General features: G+C 36.1%; 1 protein-coding gene across 1 annotated transcript; it reads right to left on the bottom strand.

Moving 5' to 3' along the window:
• Positions 1-376: 376 nt before the first annotated feature.
• G2E3 (G2/M-phase specific E3 ubiquitin protein ligase) lies at positions 377-22,416 on the bottom strand. The gene is made up of 16 exons (XM_059849845.1): positions 22,299-22,416; positions 19,595-19,653; positions 18,119-18,216; positions 16,404-16,505; positions 14,770-14,894; positions 13,519-13,684; positions 12,738-12,844; positions 11,528-11,644; positions 10,586-10,710; positions 10,347-10,479; positions 9,524-9,646; positions 8,072-8,382; positions 7,253-7,434; positions 6,918-7,090; positions 4,957-5,156; positions 377-4,348 (listed from the first exon to the last, which is right to left on the bottom strand). The coding sequence occupies exons 2-16, from the start codon at positions 19,632-19,634 to the stop codon at positions 4,116-4,118; spliced, it is 2,235 nt and encodes a 744-aa protein (XP_059705828.1). The 5' UTR covers positions 19,635-19,653; positions 22,299-22,416; the 3' UTR covers positions 377-4,115.
• Between the last annotated feature and the right edge of the window lie 235 nt (positions 22,417-22,651).

The raw sequence follows: 22,651 nt of genomic DNA, 5'->3' as shown, positions 1-22,651 counted from the left end.
GGTAGGTTATACTCCCGGACTGAAGTTTCAAAAAGAAAAAACTGAAACGGTTTTGATACGACCATCTCATGACTAAATGGCAGGACTGATGGTTCAAAGGCATGATCTAGCTAGAAATAAAGTCATGTTGTTTTAGTGAGTTACCGCTTCCCTTTGCCTCAGGTGGCACATGCCCACAGACCCCTTGCCTTCATGCCCTGCCAGCAATCCCACCGCGAGAGAGCCGCCTTGCCCCAGCTCAGCTTTGGATACAATGGATAAATATGCCATATCCACCTTTGTGTAAATCTACAGGTACACAAATGAACCTACGGAAAATAGCGGTAACACTTCTAGAGCTAAAATCCATAAATCAACAAAATAAAAACACAGAACATACATATTTAACCCTTTATTGCACTTTGGACATATACACACTATTTCCCACAATTACTGATTATTTCAACACTGATGCTACAAAACACCGCTTGAAGATGCAACAGTTTAGGCACTGATCCTGCAGAGTTCAAGTTAGAACTAAAAAAATTTACAAAATTACATTGTATTGCATAACATTCTAAATACCATAACTTCAAAAATAATATTGTTTATGTAATACAAACATCAGAGGGTTAGAGTGTAGTTTTTTACAAACATTAACACTTTGAAAATTATTTTCTGTATACATATGATTTGACATTTCAAAAGGTTTTGCATTTTAACTTTTCTTTTTTCCTATTAGACATTCCCTTAGGTAAGAAACAGAAAAGTTTGAGCTTTAAACATGTTTTACCATATAAAACAGATTCAAAATATACTTGAAAGGCATATTTTGTAGGCTTCTGTGTTGCAATTCTATTTAAATTAGATTTTTTTGCTACTATTTTCAAAATGCATATGCAGAATGTGAGTGTGAATTAATAACAAGTACTCTCAAAATTCTTATGTTTTCAAATTCCAGGACATAACATCTTAATGAAAATAATCAAAGGTGCAGCACACAATGGTTTAGACTTTTAGTATGAACAATTTTTTTCTCTTTTGGACTATATTTCACTCTTCATTCAGTTAAAAAAATCTAACAGCTTTTTCTGGTAAGCATCCTCTGAGTGGGCAAAAAAGCAAGTCACAAATTTCTTATTCCTCGGTTTTTCAAACACAGAGCTAAAATATTTGATAGTGGTCTTTTTATTCTATCTACATTGTTAAGGAGACCATACTAAACCCACTAATTCTAGTATATTACCGTTCAGTAGGAAATTATCACTCTAGAAAACAAAGAGCTTATTTGATGTGCTAATTCCAGATGGAAACTAAAGGTTTGAGGCAGAAACTGTGGGGAACTGAAGTTCTTTGGCCAAACACAAAAAGGACTGGAATAGTTCTTTCATGGTGCTGACAAATCTTATAAAAGACTCAGCTTCTATAAGAATATATTTAATACACAGCTGATGCACACACAATTATTCTCCCTGTGTTACAGAAATACTGAAAGTAGCCTCCCTAATGTCAAGGTGTGCCTCAGGCTATGTTTATGTAAAATGGAAACTACCCCATAATATTGCACTTCAGTGATCTGCTACAAAAAAAAAACCTAGGGTCTTTATAGCTATATAAATTGTTCTTACAATGTCACTAATGAACAGTTCAAATATATTTATGACTGATCTATATAAATAAATGCTGAAAATGAGGAAATTCCTTTCCATAGCAGCATTCATGAATACAACTTGAATATATGAAGTATTATATTGGAGTGTGTAGATAGAGCTGATCAAATCAACAGAAAAGTGAAAGATGACTTGTCCTGAACAGGTACATGTCAGTATTAGACAATGGGAACAGAATCTGTTTAAGAAAAACCCTTTCAAGCAATATTACATCCTGTGTTTTTACTGATTTTATGAATTCAGTGTTTGGATATAGCATTGTACAGCAGATTGTTTTAAAGTGGACATTTTTTACACCTGGCATATAGGTTAGTTCTGCCTTTATATAAAAGCCTTTCAACTACTGAGTTCAAAAGTAATAAGCAATAAAAGGTGTGAACTCTATTTTTGTAATCTCAGGTATGTTTTGAAGCCTTAAGTTCACATTGTTTTATTATTTCTTTCCCCATTGAAGGTTTTAAAATGCTGTTTATTTAGTTCCAGGTTCTGAACATTTTCTCTTGCCACTGCAGGTACCAAAAGTCCTCATCCTTTGAAATTACTCACACTCTGCTTGCTACTTTTGTAAAATCTGTACTTCTCATATGGAATAACATTACAGAACATATTTATCATTAGCTAGGCAAGAAAAACAAATACTGTGCTCATTTTAAAAGTATAATATATCTGCAGGAAAGTAATTATTTTTGAAAAATACAAAGATACAACACGAATCCTTATTATGTAAACAAACTTGTGCCAAATCACTCTCCCTGTCATGGTAACAGACCATTGTGAAGGCTAAGAATACAAAGAATTTATTGACAGAATAAGAGTCAAAAATTATGCAAAGATTAGAAACACAGAATATTATTGGAGAAGACACTGAGAAAATGCTTAGTATATAAACAAGTCAAATTACATTCTCTAAGAGATGATATGTTTCTTTCAAAGGAGACTTGAATATGCTTTTGGCCAACAAGCAAAAACCACTGCTAATCTTGTCTTAATTTCTAATATTCTTAAATTTATAATGACAAGACTGCTTAGATTGTTTTAGGCATTAGTAATGAGAAATGTCTGATCTAACACTTGCAATGATTTCCTTAGACTTTCTATTATTTTTTCGGAAGCACCTATCCATTTATAATTACTGTGGATGTACTTCCTTGCCAAAGCATTCAAATGTAAAGCAATCCTGCTTATATTTTCAATTCGGAACAAGCTATATTAACAAAGAAGTATATAATTACTTTGCAGTATTTTGAAGAATGTGCGTACATACAGACACATATGTATCTATTTTACATGTATAGCACAGCTTATGTTAAGGACATATAGCACAGGCACTCAAAACTAACAGAGGGAAACAGTATAATTTCAAAACAGAGAGCAGCATACATTTGAAAAGAATGTATTTAAATGTCCTTTTAATGTCATAGTTTTAGCATTAGGAACATTAAAATGTTGCTATATAGGAATTTCACTACTTATATTTTACTGCTTAATGGCCCAGCCAAATTACTGCAGCACTGAAATATATCTTATACAGTGCTCAGAATGTGCCTACAACTGAACTGGAAGAATTTAGAATAAAAGCTGGAAAAGTGTCAGGCCCAGACAAGCTTGATGGTAGACTTGCATGGTCAAATGAAAATACTTAAATGGAAGACAAGTTTGTATGTTCTAATGAGCAACAAACTTTTCTTTCATATTTAACAACATGAAGTCTAACTCCTATATTTCACTTTGAAAGACCAGGTATTGTTGCATGTTCAAGATTTCCTTCTTGTTTTTACTGTTTTGGCTTTATGAGTAATTAAAAATTAATGCATGACAGTAGAATGCAGAAATGTGCAAATGTCAAAGATCTTGTTTATAAACAGAGACAAGTTCAACAGAATTTTGTTCTTATGCTGTATTATTTTACCTGTTTTCTCCAGACTTTTAATGCACTAGCCACAATGACCATAAAACTACAAGTATTTTAATTTTCCTGGGTTTTTATGAATCATAAGACCATAAATGAATCAATACAAAACAATTACTGAAAAAATATACATAGAACTGAAGAACTGCATCACAGTTTTATGCAAGACAACACTCTACAGCAATAATCTTCAAAATGGACTCGGTTTGTTTTTGATAAATAAGTTACCTAAGTATTTGATACGATCCACATACTTACCTGTTACAGAGTGTGGTAACATTTCATATCAGTCTACAACAAAAGCTGACATTTAACTACCTCTGCAAGAGATGGAGGACTCTTAAAGTCAACTTCAAAAGGAAAATTATTCAGGAGATAACTTTTTTTTAATTTGAAAATTGTTTTCTATCTCATAATATTACAATTTTTAGCATTATTTTGGAAGAAAGGTCAGAAAATACTAAAAGCATGTTGTCCAAAAATACAGTAGCGAACTGAAAGCAGATGTTCCTGCAGAAAACTCAAGTTTCCAATGTTCAGTTTAATAGCAAAAATACTTACTCCCTTTCATCTCTTAGTGTGTTTCTGATGGTGAGCTCCATTTTATTTTTGAACTCCTGATACGTCGTTGTTCTAGGAAGCTCTAAGCAATTAAGAAGTCTGTTTCCAATGGGATACCTTATATGCAAAAATTTAATAGTAGGTTCAGGATCAAAACCAATGGATGGTATATAAGAGGAGCCTGTTACGAAGAGCAGAATATCCTCCAATGTCACTACAGAGTCACCACCTAAAAGAAAAGGATTAAGTTTTATCACTGATTGTCTATTACACATAAGCCATTACCCCGCATGGTAAGTGCTAAGAGGAAAAAAAAACCTAATATGAAATCAAATCAATATGCTGAATAAATATGCAGTTATATGGCTACCTAAGAAAAAGTTTAGCAAGAAAAAACCAGCTCAGTTCTGAAAAATCTTAAGTGAATACAAAAATCTCTTCTGCAAGCAAAAGATAGAAAACAGTGGTCTTTAAGATTTCAGACAATCTATCTAATGAGGGATTTTTCTGTATCACGTTGTGTGTTGGATTTTCATCTTTTAATTCACAGGAATTCTAGAGCCAATCTTTCAGATATTTACCACCCTAAAGATCTGGGCGACAGTTTCAGAAATTCTAATTACTAATTAGAATTTAGTAAGAAAAAGGGGGAAGAAGGAACAATTAGGAACTGATAGTGACTACAAAACCTTGATTCATTTACATCACTGAAATCTAAAAATCAAATTCTGTATCTATAGCGGCAACTCAATAACCTGGACAGGGAAGGGAAGGATTTTTTCTTAAAAAAAAAAACAACAACAAAAAGAACCCAATAAAACCCAACCCAAAACTTACTTTCCACATCTTGCAAATAGCCCATCCAAAAATCAGCACCTTCAACTTTATTTACATCTGATGAGGAATGGATTGTAAAGAGATTGTAAACAGTTTCTGCTGAAAGGCTTTCGGGTTTGTGGCACAATATGCTAGAGAACACATCTGGGTGCCTTTGCATTTTCTCCAGAACACCAAGCGTTTTCAAACCCTGCCCAAAACTAGGAGAGGAGGATAAAAAAAAGAGTGACCATGCATCAGAACTCTGCATTTTATAAAGCTGCAAGATGGAATACAATAAATCTCCCCATCTCCAGACTCTAAATCTTGTCAAGAAGGTTACATAGCACTCCCATTTTATCTTGGGAAATGCATTTAACTCTCATTTTAACAATCTAAATGTTTCTGTAGAGCTTTTTGGGGAGATGAAAGAAATACCAGTGATATGTAGAAATTAACCTCATTTCCTGGTACTTGACTGTATGTACAAGGTATACTTTTAACTCTAGTAAGAAAACATAGCAATTCTCTTTCTTACAAATAGCTCTTTGGAAAACAGTTTAAATTCATTGTCCATACACAAAATGAGTTGTCTTATAAGATTGCCTTTGCTTGGCTTTTGCAAGTTTGCATGTGCTTATATGCTGTTATTTCTGCCTGTGACAAATGCAGACAGCAGCATCCTGGGCTGTACTGTGTTGCCAGCAGCTCAAGGGAGGTGATCTTTTTTCTCTGCTTAGCAGCAGTAAGGCCACACTAAGTGCTGTGTCCAGTGTCAGGTTCTGGCAAAGGGTGACTAGGATGATTAAGGGACTACAGCACAACCTTTTGAGTAGAGGCTCAGAGAGCAGGGACTCTTCAGCCTAGAGAAGAGACGGTTCAGGCGGAATCTCAACATGTAGAAATATCTGAAGAGAATGTGCAAGGAGGTCAGAGACAGGCTCTTTCTTTTTAGTGGTACCCAGTGGTGTAGAACATTTAACAGCTAAAATAACCAATTCTCTAGTTACTCTCAGTCCTTTACAGTGACAAGTAATGTCTTGTTCTACTCACTTATGCCCATCTTAAGCGCATATCTCAAATGCTCAAAACTCCACTACCTCACGGTGTTTAAATGTTTAAGTTTTTAAGTTAACTTAATGTTTAAGTGTTTGAATTAGTGCATTTGTTTAAATGCACTAATTATTAAGTTTCACTTTTTAACTCACTAATTTTAAAATATGATATAGATTGTTCAACCATGCCAGAGGGCCTTGAACTGAAGAACTAAATTCTTCTGACCTTCGTTTAAAAAAATCCTCACATTAAGAATAAGTTTTCATAGCTCTTTTGAGACAGAGTAATCAAATTTGTCAGAGGTAATACTATATATGAAATTTAAATCAGGCTATGCTTGTTGCAAAAATTAGCATCCAATAAATTTTTACTGAGCAGATGAAGAATGCGAATTGGAAGTAAGGCCAGAGGCCAATCAAAGAACAGTCAAGAGCTGCAGCTTTTCCAGCTCATGAGGTCATCACTACCTCACAGAGACATCAATGCAATGCTTATGTTCTAAGCAGGCCAACTTACACTTGTTGACAGTACTGCACTCCTAATACCACACACAAACTCCATAATTAGAACTCTAAAAAACTCATTTGAATTCTAAACATATGTTAAACATTTCTAAAACATAAAGATTCTCAATTTGAGCAATTCTGAATTAGAATTGAACATAAGCTAGAGAAATTTTACAGTGCAAAGGTCTTTGTGAAGCTGTAGTTTAAAAACTGTGAATCTGCCTTCTTCATAAGGTTGAAAAGGGAATATAATGTGACCAAGGAGAAGTCAGAGCACATATGTAGAGAAATAAGTTTTTTGGTTTAACTACTTAGTTAACAGTTGCTACTTAATCAACTGAAAATTACAGTACACTTCAGTAGTTTAAATGGAGAGTAAGTAAGAATACCAAGAAGTTTGAAAACTCAAGCAAAACAAACCTTTCTAGAGGTAAAGTAATTCTCTTGATTACATGATAGATCAGTATGTCATTCACCAGCATGTTCTTATCACACAAAGCTGTTACAGGTCTTAAACAGCCAGCAGCAGTGAGGAATTCACAGCAGTCCTGTAGTGTAGACTGTAGGCTGGACAGACTATTTGCATATTTGATCTGCATAAAAAGATAAGTTAGGCACTTGTTTACTACATGTGTGTATACATATATGTGAAAAATAAACCTTTTAATTTCAACAAAATTTCTATTCAGTAAATCCTTCTTTATCTCCAAATATAGTCTTGAGCAAGAAATAAAATGAAACTTATTGTATATTACCGTTTTTATTGTTTGTGCTACATCAACATCAGCAACGTCTTCTAAAGATGGCTTCACATTCTCTGGACCATAGACAAGACATTTGAACAGCGTTTTGGAAAAGAAACCAGGAGGTGGACCACCATGAACCAGAGAAACGGCAATCATTTTACCAGCCTCAAAATAAAGATTTTCTTTTAGAGCTGCAAATAAAAAAGTATGTTTATTTAGATGTATAGAAATTATTTCTGATCCTCAATTTTCAATAGAAAATAAAATAGTGCTGTTTTTTCTTAATGACTTTTGCTATCTTCTGACAGTTCAAACTATAAGAGCATATTTTTACATAGGAGTACCACATTCTTTTATATCACCTCTTCAGCCACTATCAAGGTTTGGGAGATGTAATTTCCTCTTCCACTTTACACCCAATGCACATTTAATTCTGAAGTGTAAGAACTCAAAGAAGCTAACTTGGGGTCTTTTGGAAGCACACTATGAGAAATAATGCTCTAGAAATTTGAGGAAAGGAAAATAATTAGCAGAGAAAATGAGTCAGGAAGAGAGAAATTAAATTAAACAAATACACTAACTAAAAAGTTCCAAGTCTAGTTATATGCTGTTTTCCAAGGCTGTCATCAACTTTTCCAACCAACCCATATTTTTTAAATTACAAATCCACACACCATCCCTCTCTGGAATTGAAAAAATAAAAAATAAATCCCCAATTTTTATCCTTCAGGACTATACTTGTGAACTAACACTCATACGGGCTGAAGATTAAAAAATATTTTAAGTTATACACTTCTCAATTTGTTTTTAAACAAAGCAACTAATTACCCTGAAAATCAAGGGTCAAGTTCTTTCCAGAAGAGCCCTCAAACAATGATGAATTCTGAAGATGAAGCATTAATACTTGGAAGAAATGGTGTTTTGATGCAGCAGAAGTATTTGTCTTCGATCTATTTTTGCAGTTTGAGAAATTTACTTCAATAGTGTTTGTAGGACTGAAGATGCGCTGTCTAAATCCTTTTAAAGCACTACTCCAAATATTTTCTGTGTTGATGTTAAGTCTTGTTGGTTTTGTTTTAACTTGTACCTTTAACTCCTTCAGTATATTACAAACATCCTTTCTTTGCTGTCTTAAATACCTACAAGAAAATTGCATGTATTTTCAGAAGAAATCTATGATTCATAATTAACAACAGTTACACAAAAACATTTAAATAGTCTGCTAAGAAGAACCCTTCTTTAAACACTATGGCACATCCAGGTATTGCCTGAATTATATCAGTAAAACATTTAGTATATATTTAAAAAATTTTAACACTACAGTGGCCAGTTTTAGAATACCTCTAAGAACTGAAAAAAGAAGGTAGACATAATTACCCTGGCATAAATCAAATAGTGATTTTCTTAATTCAGTGACTCCAACACAGTACCAAACAATTATCACATGAGTTGACATTTAAACAGCGTGAAACAAGTAAGAAATTGAAGTTTATAATTTTGCCTTACAGATGTTTTGCAACCAATTGAGAACAACAGTTATCACTATAATAAAAAAGTATATTTGAGTAGGAAGAAAATTCTTACTTAAAAAAACAAGATGTTTTTTTACTAGCTTTCAACCAAAACTATCTCAAATACTGTAATTACTAGGAATACCTTATTCCCTCATCAGAATTTTTAGCACATAAGGTAGAATCCATAAATTAACAATTCACAAGAAGATAATGAATTTTATGTCCTCAAACTGAATATTCTATATTGAAACATGTTGTTTTAAGCACTGACTTTAGTACAGTCGTGAACTATTCATATGGTACAAATACAAAACCATTAAAAATGTAGGACCCGTCTAATTGGAAGAAAGCAATTAGGATTCTTTTTATTCCCTGTTTTTCTAAAGAATGTTTAGCCATGCATCAGTAAGGAAAAATATGCATTTCTGGGTTTTGATTCCCTTACTACCTAACCTAAAAACTCTCAGTAGGTTTCATTCTTTTCCCCTCACACCCCTCTAGCATTTATAAAAAGCAGAAGCCTTTCTCAAGCTTATGACTTCCGATTTTAAGTGTGTACTCATCTCATTTTTGCAGTGACTACATACATATACACACACACAAATTTATATGCATACTGTATAGATTCACAAAGAGAAATATATATGGATACTGTATATACACAAACACACACACAGAGACCCTCCCCCTTGCACGGTTTGTAGGAAATACCATAAAAAGCCATGTGCTAGATTACTATTCAAAATAAGAAAAATAGAAGAAATACTTGTGCCTCAGGGACCAGTTCTGGTTTGACATCACTGGAGATGGGGACACTGTCACTCTGTTGGATGCTGGCTGTTCTAGCTGTGAGCAAGGTGACAAGTTCTGGCACATTATCTTTGGTGATCTATAAGCCAAAACAGTATTTTAAGAAGATATAACTGAAGAATGCATGAACACTTCCTATTTCAAGATAGCAGTATAGTTTCCCCCTAAATCAGTACTGAATCTCATTTGTACCTCCATTTCCATGAAGTCCATTTATTTTGAAAATAACTATTCTTTATTTTAATGATTCTTCTTATTTTATTACATTGTAGTTTTAGGATGTGTTTTTACTTGCATCTCATACATCTCATGAAAGTCCTGACAGTAAGTAAGAACTAAGACACAGTAAGTAAAAACTATTTGTTTTTACAAACTTGAAAAGTTTTTATTACAGCAGAGGAAAACATAATTATGAACAACTATCTTTAAGTCAGACTTCTAGAACACTATTAAAATGGAAAAAATACCAATAAGCAAACTTAAAGCTTTGCCATTTGTCTATTTTAAAGTTACCACTAAATTGTTAAAATTCCTTTAACAAGGATCTATCTTTACCAAACTAAAAAATGGTTTACATGCCACCAAATCCATATAACTATAGCAAATTTCCAGAGTTCATGGCTTATTCAGAAAACTTCAATCACTAAATTTTATTCCAATTTTATTTGGTTTGCAATTTAATGTAAGTTCCTCCTATGGAATAAGCCATAATTTCCTCACATTTAAGTATTTTCTTATGGCAAAGATGAATTTCTGCAAGAAAACAGAAAATTACACACTGGAGTAGAAAACTGCGTGGAGATCCAGATGACTGCCGAGGGGACTTTGGAGGTGGCTCTTCCAGCAAACAAGGTGTTCCATTTGTCTTTTCAGAGGCAGCCAAAGCACGCTTTTTCCGTTTGCTATACTTCCCTGTATGATTACATTATATTCATTTAATGAATTTTCTAGTTGCAAAGTCTGCTTACACAGCCTGAAGTTATCATTTACAAAATTACTGTCACATCCATAACTTCACCTGATTTTGCAAAGATACTTCTGCATTCCATGCACTCCCAGTTTTGCTCCCATGACTTCATAGATGAACAGGCCAAATGAGTCCCACGAGAACCGCAGTCCTGGCAACGCTTAATTTCCCATTTACTAAAATGAAAAACTTAGGTATTTAGAATTAGATAGAAGAATGAGGCTAGTTAAAACAAAGACTAATCAATAGTAAGTGCAATCCTGACACTAAACCAACAAAGCATAATTTTATCAGTCTGGTAGAACTGATTCTAATAATGGAGATTTTCGTCACACAAGATGTACTCATAACTGGCTGCAACAAGAGAAAAAAGCCACTCAGCTTTTTTCAGCACCTTGCACAGAATGAGACTATTAGTCCTACCCTGTCTTGAAGTCAACAGATTTCAGGCACTATTTTCTTCTCAGCCTGCTAGTCAGGAAACTCCTCTGTATTTTATGGGTACCCACCAGTCAGCTTTTCCAAACAGTAATTCTTCTAAAGTAGAGCTCTCTAGGGAAACATTCAAACTACTAACCTAAGTCTACTACATTAACAATAACTTCTTGTAAAGGCTATAAGTATTTTAACACTTAATAAATTGTTGAATTAACTCAATGATACATACACAACATTAATTTAGGTACATGCTATGTTGATGCACAAATTCTACTTCAGTCTGTATAAAATGAGGACAAGGTAACAGATAATCCTTTACATTTGGTTTTCATGGCTTTTATAACCAGATAAAGTTAAGAAATTTAATATTGAAATATGATTATATTGAGTAAAACAAACACACTATCTAGACAAGTGTGTTGGCTTGACATTGAAACGTGATGCTGAAAAATACCAAAACATTTATGTAAACAAAAATTATAAATAACAACAATGAAAAATACGTCAAAAAACCTAGTCAATCCCAAGTTATAATTTCCTTCTACAGTATCATACCTGTCAGGTTCATTATAGTCTCTTCCTTTCTTGCAGAGACACCTTTTAACATCACAGTGTTGATAACAATGCAGTAAGTCTTGATATGCATTTTCTTCAAGTTCCCAAGATGCATCCCTGTAAACAAGGCAGAAGATTGGATATCAGAACTCTATTTCTGATTGTTTCAATGGGTTACTCTATTTTGAAAAAGATATTTGCAAAAAACATATAAATATATTTTAATCAGGTCATGTTCTAGGTAACAGACAGGGGCTTTCTAGGCAACTGAGAGGGGGAAGGGGGGGGGAAGAAAAGTCTAGTAACTAAAATAATACTATAAAACACATAGATGGACTTTTTCTTGCATAAAGTTACTTTGATTTCAAAAGTAACTTTTTATTTTTCATATGACTTCAGTGACAGAGCACTCTTTGCTCTGTCTCCACCCCTTTTTTCCTCTCACAGAAAACAAGGATATTTGTTTAGGCAGCCTACACGAGTTGCCACTGAAACTGGTTTCATGAATGGCTAACTCAGAATGTTCCAGGCCAGTACAGTGAAGTTCATAAATTATTTTGACTCTTCCTCCTCTCCAGAATCTTAAGCTTTTGTCTCAAGAGGGAATTGATAGTGCTCTCTGAAGAGACTAATAGTTATTAAGGAATAATACTTCAAACAAAGAAGCATCATTCTGATCTCTTTCTGTCATATTTTAAGCCTCATCAGGCAATAGAAACAGGAAAAACAGCTTGGAATTTTGGAAACAGAGACTATACTAACATAACCTTTGCAATCCCTTGGCAGAAGACAGGAGCTGTATGGCTAAGTAATCAGCCAATTACAATTCTGTCTTGACAGAAATTCAGATAATTAAACTTGGACACAGAAGACACACTTCTTAGCAATCTCAACATTAAGGAAAAATTATTGTATTTAAGAAGTGCTTTTATCTTCTAATTCGGTTTAGAATTTAAGCTGAATTGTGGCATTGAAAGTGACTTTTCAGAGCTTTCTGTTTCGTGTTTGATATAACTATTTTCACCTTTGCCCATTTTTATGCGTATCTAAAAGGAAACAGGCTACTCCTTACCAAACTGAACAATTCTACAGCTGAAGGTAGAACGAACATTTCACATATTAATAGCTGAAGTTCTGTAGAATAAAATAAATGTTTATTACAGCCTATCAAAGTTTTCATACAAGAGTAATCATTAACAAAATTACTTACCTTTCTGGAATGTGTATGCCCATTCTCAACATTTCTTTTTGAAATTTGTCCTTGTTATTACATACTGTGCACCTAAAGAAAAATATCCCAGCACTCAAAGCTTGATACTGCGCCAAGAAAAAAAAAAAAAAAACACAACAAAGAAACCAGACCAATTATTGAATTACTACCATCCTTAAGAAGACAATAAATTATGTCTTAATATTCAGATGCATTACATTCACGGATACCGTCCTGACTTGGGTGTTAAAGCTGGTATCAATCATGGTGTGACTTGACATTAAAGCAAATGGCAAGAATTTTCTCTTCCTTTAAGGAAAGAGCTCATATGCCAGAATAAGATTCATAAACGAAAGCATCATCCTTTTCAGTCAACCTCTCCAGATCCAGTGGAAGTTTACAAAAAGAATGTTGTAATTTTTTCTAGTCTTGGATTTAGCCAAAGAGAACTGATGATGGATAAATTACATTTTTAGCACTCAGATTCTGCACATAATGAATTGCAAGAAACTTGTTGGACTTCAGTTCCTAAAAGTAGCAAAGGCATGAAGTATGTATCATACATGCAGAAACATGGAGGGGCCACAGGGGGAGAAAAATTAATAGTATTAAAACCTCAAAATCATTTTGTGTCCCTAATGCAATTTTAACGCTGTTCTTCAAACATAGCATACTTCATAAGTACTACCTACACTTACCAGTGAGCAATTATTCCATTATTTTTAAATAGAAATCTGATCTCCATGGATGCAAAAAGAATGAAAGGGAGAACATGTATTACCTGCAAGCATTCTCGATGAAACCAAGCATTTTTACAACAAGGACTTTTCAATACAGTGTACACTGGAAGATGTTCAACCAAATCCAGGCATATTGTGCACTGTGAAGCTCCTCTAGGCTCTTTATCCATAAATACTTGGACTGGTCTATGTTCCCAACAGTAAGATCTAAAAAGAGTAATTTATGGTTCAGTTAACAAAACAACATTTTAAGAACCTTCTTCATAAAATTTGAAGACAGCAAAATTAATTTACTAATCCATTTTTCATGAGTAAGTGCTATGCAACAAGCTAAAAATGCAGACATACTGGTTTTGGCTAAGCTAGAGTTAAATTCTTAATCGTAGCTTGTATGGTGATATTTTGGATTTGTGAGGAAATCAGTGTTGATAACACAGTGGTGTTTTAGCTGTTGTCCAGCAGATCTTGAACAGAGTCCAGACCTTTTCTGTTTCTCACCCCTCCCCACCAGTGAGGGGGCTAGGGACGCACAAGGAACTGGTAGGTGAGAGAGCTGGGATGACTAATCCCTACTGACCTACGGGCTATTCCATACCATGACATCCAAGTCTAGAACAAACTTTTCTGAAAATGCCTTATCTGTACACATGCTTGAGGTAATCCAAGTTGTTTTGTATTAAGTGCCTGCCAGACTTCAATCCATCCACCCTACAAACTCAGCTCACAAGGATAATGCACTCAAAAGTATTTTGAGTGCATTTTCTTTTTACTGTCATCTGTCCAAGATGCTGGACAGATGACAGTAAAAGAAAACACTTTTTTTGATATTTGATATTAAGACCATTTCCCCTGCAGTCCATCTCTAATAAACTTGGAAACACAACAAAATGGCAGACACTGTGTTTTGACTGTTGAGAGACACAGGTAGCCAAAGCTCTGCCATTTCAACAAAGGCACAGGAGACAGGCAAACACAAAACCCAAAACGACCATTATGCAGTTTATTTCAGAATTCAGAATTTACTGCTCAGTTTTATAAACAACTTAACTACTTGTATAAGCATAAAGTCATGTATTTAAAAGTGTTGAGAACTGAGTTTATAAATATTAGGTACACAATGTAACTGTTTGACTTTCATGTCTGCCACAAATCAGGTATTTGATTCCTAGATAATCTGATGTCATTTGCAATTATCAGCCTATCCAATACCAAGCCATGAAAAAAATCCAAGTCACCTTCTGTAAAAATATAATAAAATGAAAATGGAAAAACAACAAAGCCCCAAAACTCACCTGAAGTCTTCCATAAACTGGAAAATGCATTCCTTTTGTAACCCACAAGGAAAATGGTAACTCCGTTTGCATTTAGGAGCTACACATCCAATTGAAGCTCCCTTTTTCTTACAGATATTACATTTCTAGAAATAATTTGTTTTGGAAACAGAATATTAACATTTTATATACAAGTTAAACTATAGGAATTAAACCAATAGAAAAGTTACAAAAAGTGTAAGAAAGAATAGTAGCTAATAGATTTAAACTGTGACAAGACTAATATGGTTTAGCTCTGTAACAAAGAGTAAACATATGCAGTTATTTCCCAGACTTAATGTATTGGTTTATATGCATATTGTCTTGTGACATGTAAGATAACATACAAGTTATTTTACCAGTACCTATAGTTTATATTATTATATAATAGGCATACACACATATATATATATATGTATGAATAGGCATCTATAAATTATTTACTCTCAGCTTTAAGCTCAGCACAATGTCGTGAGGTATTATGGAAGTTTAATTCACTCTTATTTATCTGGAACTTACCCCAAGGAATAATAGCTGCCAACTCTAGAGGCCCAGGGTAGTTGACTTCAGTTGTGGGGTGAATTGTAACGGAGCATCCAGGCCACACTGTGAGCTCAGAAACATTCACTAGGCCTCAGCCTGAACCAACTGCACTGGACTATGCCTCTCTTGAGGCTCATGAGAAACACTGTTCCCAGGAACTAAGGAGGTATCTAATGAGCTCCTGTTTTACAACAAACAGCCTTGGAAACTTTTTTCTTGCCTGAATAACAACCCAAGCGGAATAGTATTATTGTTACTGAAGCTTCAGAGAAAGTTACCAACTCAAATTGCAGCCAGGATGGAAAATTACTGTCACTAAAGCCCTCTTGTGAGCCTATAAACAGTGGTCCAAAGTGAGACCCTTGGAGCTCGATTCCCAGAAGACATAGGGCTAATGTGCATGTCTGAAACACTGATAAGCACATGGCTCTGAAGCCAGCCAGGGACTGCTGGCAGTAACACACAAGAACTCTTGGTGCTAACTAACCAAGGACACACCTTGAGAAAGAAGATTTGACATGAACACAGTGCCCAGCAGAGATTCACTTTGCTGTGAGAAAGAACCACAACACAGCACAGTGCAAGCACAGGAATGTTTAGCAGAAGCGGGCATGGACTGTACGGTAGGATTTAGACCCCCAAAGCCCTCCAACCTATTTCCAGAAACGTCTGAAATAAAAGCTAATAACTAATTTACATAGAGGGCAAGAAATCTACCTTTGGGGTGGAGAAACTTATCCCCAAAAAGGTATCCCCCACAAAGCCCAGGCCAAGTGTGTAAATGACTAATAAAACTTTCTGACCTCTAGTAGACTTTTGTCACTCCTTTTGCCCAAGGAGAAAAATCTTAGGTGCTTCCTTCTCCTTAAGGGTGGAACATTACAATTTCTGCAGGGTTTGTTTTCCTTGTGGCTTCCACATATCCAATATACTTGTTGCTTAAACGTAAAATTCAGGCGCTTGAATGGGCTCAGCACATTGTCCATTGGAGGAAGAAAAACCCCACAGGAAGTACTAAGAGCACTTAAAAGTTACCTTTTTCCCCTTTTAAATACTAAAGACATCATTCTTACCAGTTTTGCAGCTCTTTTTACTTCTTTTCTAATATCTGTGATCAAAAATCCATCTACACCTTCATCTTCTTCACCCCTCTGCCAAATGCCACTTGACATCAACTACAAAAACAAATAAAGTATTTCAAAACATCCACCTAATCTAAAGATTTAAAATTACATACACTGAGCTTGTCAAGTAAGATAAAAGTTTAGTCTAAAAAAGCTTACATGGAAACATGTTAATGATTAAAAATGTAATACAAAATACATTTTTGTCCGACATGACAATAACCAGTAAAATGAAAATAAGTATTTCATAACATCAGAGTATTGTTTAATACTGTAGGGCTTGAGATAGTGTATTTTGCCTTCCTTTTTGAAGTATACAGACTATTCAGATAATTGTCAAACAATTACTTTCAGTATATAAATCTTCAGAGGAAGTAAAATTAAATTAGCTCAGTTAATATGAATGACAATTGTACTGTGAAGATAATGAAGCACAGTAGGAAGTAACTGTACTGAAGTGTCACCTAAGAGGAAAAGTAATTCGCTTTAGAGTAGATTTAAATAAACACAGAATCAAGTAACTAGGCAAATCAGAAGAGCCTGATGATAATTTAAAGTTAGGCAGCAACATTACAATCTTCGAATAACTGAAGAGTTTCACAACTAGATGTCGTTTATATTCTTTACAGTCTCATTTATAATTTCAATGTAGTACCATTTAAACTAGTTTTATCAATATTGTACTCAAATAAATCTAAGATTACATACCCAAACCAATTAAATATATTTTTCCAACTGTGAGACATTTGGCAAAGAATAATTAAACTGTCACTAATGTGCCTCTTTGTAGAACTCTTTTCTTATATAACATACACTGTATTTAAGTAAAATCACAGGGTTTTGCTCATTTTAAAAGAAGTAGACACAAAAAAATGTTTAAGATACTGCAATGAGCTTCCTGCAGTTAAAATACCTTTTAAGTTCTAAAGCTCAATATTGCACGCATGCCTTTTCCTTCCTGTTCATCAGGATAGGATTTTTTCTTATCATCATTTAATATGGCCTTACATAGGAGACAAAATTACCACTTACATGGTATAATGGCCTCTATTTCCTTGCAGAAGTTTAAAATTTATTTAAAACTAAATGTGTCTATCTTTATGCAACTTCAGAAAACCTCCACTCTCCTTAGTTTTTAAAGGATTCAGTATCCAAACTATTAAGCCATCTACTATCAACACTCTTTAAAGAACTTGTTGAGAGAACATACCCCCTACATTACTTCTGATACTTGACACCCATTTTAAAATTGGGGAGAACAATTCAAGTTATATTTATTAAGAGACAAAAGACTTCTTAATTTTGTAAAATAGTAATGTTATTTTAAAGACCTGCAAAAATTTAGAGTCTGAGAGGAAGTTTAAGTGTACCTTTAGGAATATGAATCTTTGTCTTTTTGCTATGATAGGTTAGGAGAATTAATGAATTCCTTTAAATGGACCATGAACAGAATTTAGCTTTGAATAAAGGCTTGTTGGGATTTACTTATTTCATCTGCTGCACCTGACAAGTACAAGCTTTCAAGGCTATGAGTTAAAGCTCACATTTCAAGCTTTGCAACAACAAAATTGTTACAAAAACATGACAGGTTATTAGTATTAAATACTTGTTGCCCTTTTTTTCGGATAAAACAGAAAACTCCAAGATCAATACTGTACACTTACCAAACAGTAATAATGAACAGTGAGATTGTATTCCACATAGGTCCTTTTTTCTCCATACTTTTCAGGGCAGTCATCCGTCCGTCCACAGAGAACACAGACTAAAATAAAGAATCATGTTTATAAGCACAGTGAGTGTACTGGAATTGCTATGGATCAGCTACAGAGCAGTAGCTTTCACCTCTTTCAATCACATGCATCTTCAAGTAGACTACTGGATAAAGGACATTCCTTATTGTTGAATTTTATAATAGATACAGAAGAATGTACTATTTGTTCCTCCTCTAGTTACTAAAAAGAAAATACTTCACCAGCCTGTTGATTCAGGAGTGGTCTATCTGACAAGCTAAATTCACAAGCAGACTGTGCTCCCAATTGAAATATTCTTCCCCAAACACCAAATAGAATTATCAAATGGCCAGCAATGTCCAGGTGCATGTGCAATGTTATCTAGTTGCTGCCACAGCTTTTAAAAACATTTAACAATTTGAGACAACACTGCATTTAACTAAAACCTTGAGGATTTCCCACTTACCAAAGTTTCTAGCCCACTATCATAGTTCCATGGCCTTTAAACAGCTTCCCTTTAATTCCCAGTAGATGTATAAAATACATTTACAATATTCTAAGATTAGCAACAGTCACAGTAGTAACAATAGGGCTACTGCTTCAGCCTAAGAAAGTGCTGAATGGTACATCTCAAACACAGCTCTGCGTGATTTGGCTGCTAAAATCACAAGGTTATTTTCTTAAAACATCTGCAGAAAATACTATTTTAGAAGTCTAACTACAGCAAAAAGAAACCTAAAGAAGTTTTAAGTTTTAAATTTATTTTTAATTTCCTGAGACAAGTGGTGGTTCTAACACAATTTCACATAACGGTTAGGGTTGAAGTGACCTCTGGAGATCATCTGCAGAGGTCCAATCCCCTGCAAGGCAGGGCCATCTAGTGCAGGCGACACAGGACCTTGTGCAGGTGGCTTTTGGATATCTCCAGAGAAGGAGTCCATGACCTCTCTGGGCAGCTGTTCCAGTGTTCTGCCACCCTCAAAGAAAAGAAACTCTTCCACATGTTGAGGGGGAAGGTCTTGCATTTTAGTTCATGACCACTGCCCCTCATCCTGTCACTGGGCACCACAGAAGAGTCTGGCACCACCCTCTTGGCACCTGTCTCTTAGATATTTATGTGTATTAATGAGATTCCCTCTCACACTTCTCTTTTCCAGACTAAACAGGTTCAGCTCCCACAATTTCTCCTCAGAAGAGATGCTCCAGACCCCAAATCATCTCTATGGCCTCTGCTGAACACTCTCAGGAACTCCTTATCATCTTTCTTGTACTGAAGAGCCTCAAACTGGACACAGTAATTTGATTATTGGAAACTCACCTACTCTTTGAGCACGAATAAAACAAGTCATGACTAGCATTATATATGCAGATTAAGTATTTCTGAAATTATTTGATAAAAACTTTACTCACTTTTTGTGCTTTGAACATCAAAATTATCCGTTTTACTCATCCTGAGTTCTTCTGGCTGTCTGTCATGCAAAAAGAAGCAAGGTATTAAATACATCCAGTGTATTATTAACATTATACGCCTCTTTTATGTTTATTTAAAACTTCAAAAAAAAAGCGCATAAACTCCATGAACTAAAAGTGGGATTATGATAAAAGAATATCATAATTCAACTGTTATTGTGGGAGACAGGGGTTCAGAAAGCAGGATGCAATTGTCCAGAAAAAAATTTGCAAACCATGAGAGATACAGCAACTTTTACCTATTTCCCCAAACTAACAAACAAAACATTTTACTTTCAGAAGAGAAAATAAAGTCCAATGCAACAGCTAGTTATCTGCAAACTTATTTGTACAGAAGAGTTTGTACCTATTTTAAGCAACAGAAATAATGGTTCACAGATAACCAAAGAAACAGCTCTGACTTCTGCTCAAATAAAGATTGCACTAATACAAAGAACTTGAAAACAAAAATATAACTGGGTAGTGATGTGACTATGAATATAGTCCCCACTGTTTGGAGAAAATGCAGGATTCTGGCTTAATCAGAGAAATCCTGATCCACAAAAAAGCCAAAGGGAAAAAAACTCCACAAACAAAAAAGCTGAGGAATCCAAAACTGGGACATGCATACAGGGGAATTTACACCATGTAGGACAATGCGTTTTACATTCTGAAGTAGAAACTAATTTATTTAGAAACAGTGCTCTAACTTGCAACGTGAGCTGCCCTTTACTGTGTGATACACCATGCACCCCATCCTAGCCCACCATGGAAAAAAAACAACCCAAAGCAAATAATCCCTAGTTTCTTCACCACAGCACCAAGATGATTATTCTTTCTCAGAACCCTTCTAGGAAAATATCTGTAGATCTTTGACTTGCCTTCCCTTAGGAAGCTGAAGAAAGCATTACTTAAGTTCTGCAAGCCAAGAATCACAAGTGATGGCCTGCATCTCCAGGCTGGAACTCAGGTAGGCGGACAACTCCCTCTTGCAGGCTGAGGCAAACAGGTAAGCAGCCAGTAACAAATCCAAGGGTCAAACCAGAAGCCTGACAGACTGCCGTGCTCCGGTATTTACAGGTTTGATGACTACCAGATATCAGCTTCAAGAACAAATTTAGGCTAATTCAAACTATTGCAAATAAAGCACTGGAGCAATTTTATTGGATCTAGGGAAGGAGAAAGAGAATATATACAGAGAAAGAAAAAGAGAATATATACTGAGAAAGAAAAAGAGAATATATACTGAGAAAGAAAAAGAAAAGAAGGCAGAAGTCTCAGGCACAAGGCAAGTGCCCTGTACCTGTACTGAGAACTGGAGTAGCTGCACAAATGACTGGCTACAAAATGGTCTATAAAGAAAACCAAAAAGCACCACTACTAAATTAGATGAAAACATTCCTAAAGACACATCACACTGATAGTCAAATAAAATAAGTGACTACTTATTTCCCAGAAACACACTTCCATTTTTCTAAATAAAGAGGAGTAACTATACTTAATCAGGTACAGAGGGAGCAAAAGACCCCCAGAGCTCACACACATTCCCTGTCTTCAGGATTTCCCCAGGATGGTCACAGTCAGTTTCACCGTTCTCACGCTCCTGCGGTAATACAATAAAGAAACTGCCTACACACGGCCACACAAGCCAAGATTTTTTTTTTTTGTAAAAAGCCCTACAGGTGGACAAAGTACATACGCGGCTGGAAACAAGAAAATCACCTTCCCACCTTTCCTTGGCTCCAGCAAAATAGAAAAAAGAAAACGCTACACCACCCCCAATTGCCTCTACTTTTCTCTAATGCTTTCAGGTAAGTAAAACCAAAGTTCGAATTTACAAGTTAAAAGATAAGCAGATCAACCATTAAGGCCCCCTGCATAAGTCCTCTGGGGCTTTTCACAGGAACAAAGCAATTCCGCATCCGTCTGTTTGCAAGGCAGGAACAACCCCATTATCGCCCAGTGTCTAGAAAACCGACGTAAATGAAATGTATCTACTTTGCTTAAACAGGCTAGAAAAGTCATCAGAGTGGGTGTTTAAATTTCGTTACATTCAGTAATTTTTTACTGCTCCTTAACGTAACGCGTTTCAAGAGTCTTTTAACTGGAGACTGAAAAAGAAAAAACAAAGCCAGCCCCAAGAGGCACGGTATCACAAACACGTTTTCCCCAGCACAGGGACAAAGGCTCCCCCGGAGCCACCTGTGCACCCCGAATTTCCACATAGTGTCACCCCACGGTCACTCCCCGGAGCCGTGTCCCGAGAAAATCCCGTCTCTCGGCACCCAGCCCCGGGCGGCCGCGGCAGCGCTCCCGGCACGTCCCGAGGAGCTGAGGACGGGGTTCAGGAGACCGCGCTCCCCCCGCGCCTCGCAGGGCTCAGCCGCCGCCGCCGCCCGGCACAAGGGCCACGGCAGGTGCGCCCGCTCCCCTCCCGTGCCGCACTCCGCGCCTCCCCGGGCGCGGAGGCAGGAGGGAGCATGTTTGGTTAGTTCTCCCGGAGCTCCTGCCGCTCCGAGCGGCGGGAGTCAAGCAGCGGCGGCTCCCCAAAGCACTGGCTGGGAGGCTGCCGCACGTTGCTCCCCACACGGCGAAGGAAGGGACTCCCGCCTCCCTGCCCCGGCACCTCACGCAGCCCCAGAATCGCCCCGAGGGCAGCACTCACCGCTCGAACCTGACCGAACCGGGCCAGGCCGCGCCGCGCGCCAACCGACGGCCGATTCAAACCCCAACATCCGCCCCCTGCCGGAAGCGCGGCCCGGACCTCCCCGCCCAGCGCCCCTGCGGCCCTGGAACACCGGGCGAGCTTCTTGTGGAGGAGTTACTTGAGGAAACAATTAGTTGCGTTTTTTGTAAGAAATCCACTGGGTTTTTTTTTTTTTTTTAGTTTATTTCTGGCGTCTGCAGTTCGTTCTCAAGGGGCCTAAACTGCAACAGTGTCAGGCCGAGGCCGTGGTGACCCTTTTCCCCCCATAGCTGCAATGAAATGGAGTTTCTCAATGAAGTTCTGTATTTGAT

Source organism: Haemorhous mexicanus, chromosome 6, assembly GCF_027477595.1.
Source record: "Haemorhous mexicanus isolate bHaeMex1 chromosome 6, bHaeMex1.pri, whole genome shotgun sequence".
Classification (NCBI taxonomy): domain Eukaryota; kingdom Metazoa; phylum Chordata; class Aves; order Passeriformes; family Fringillidae; genus Haemorhous; species Haemorhous mexicanus.
Note: the sequence above shows the minus strand (reverse complement) of the source record. Positions and strands in the feature narration are given on the sequence as shown.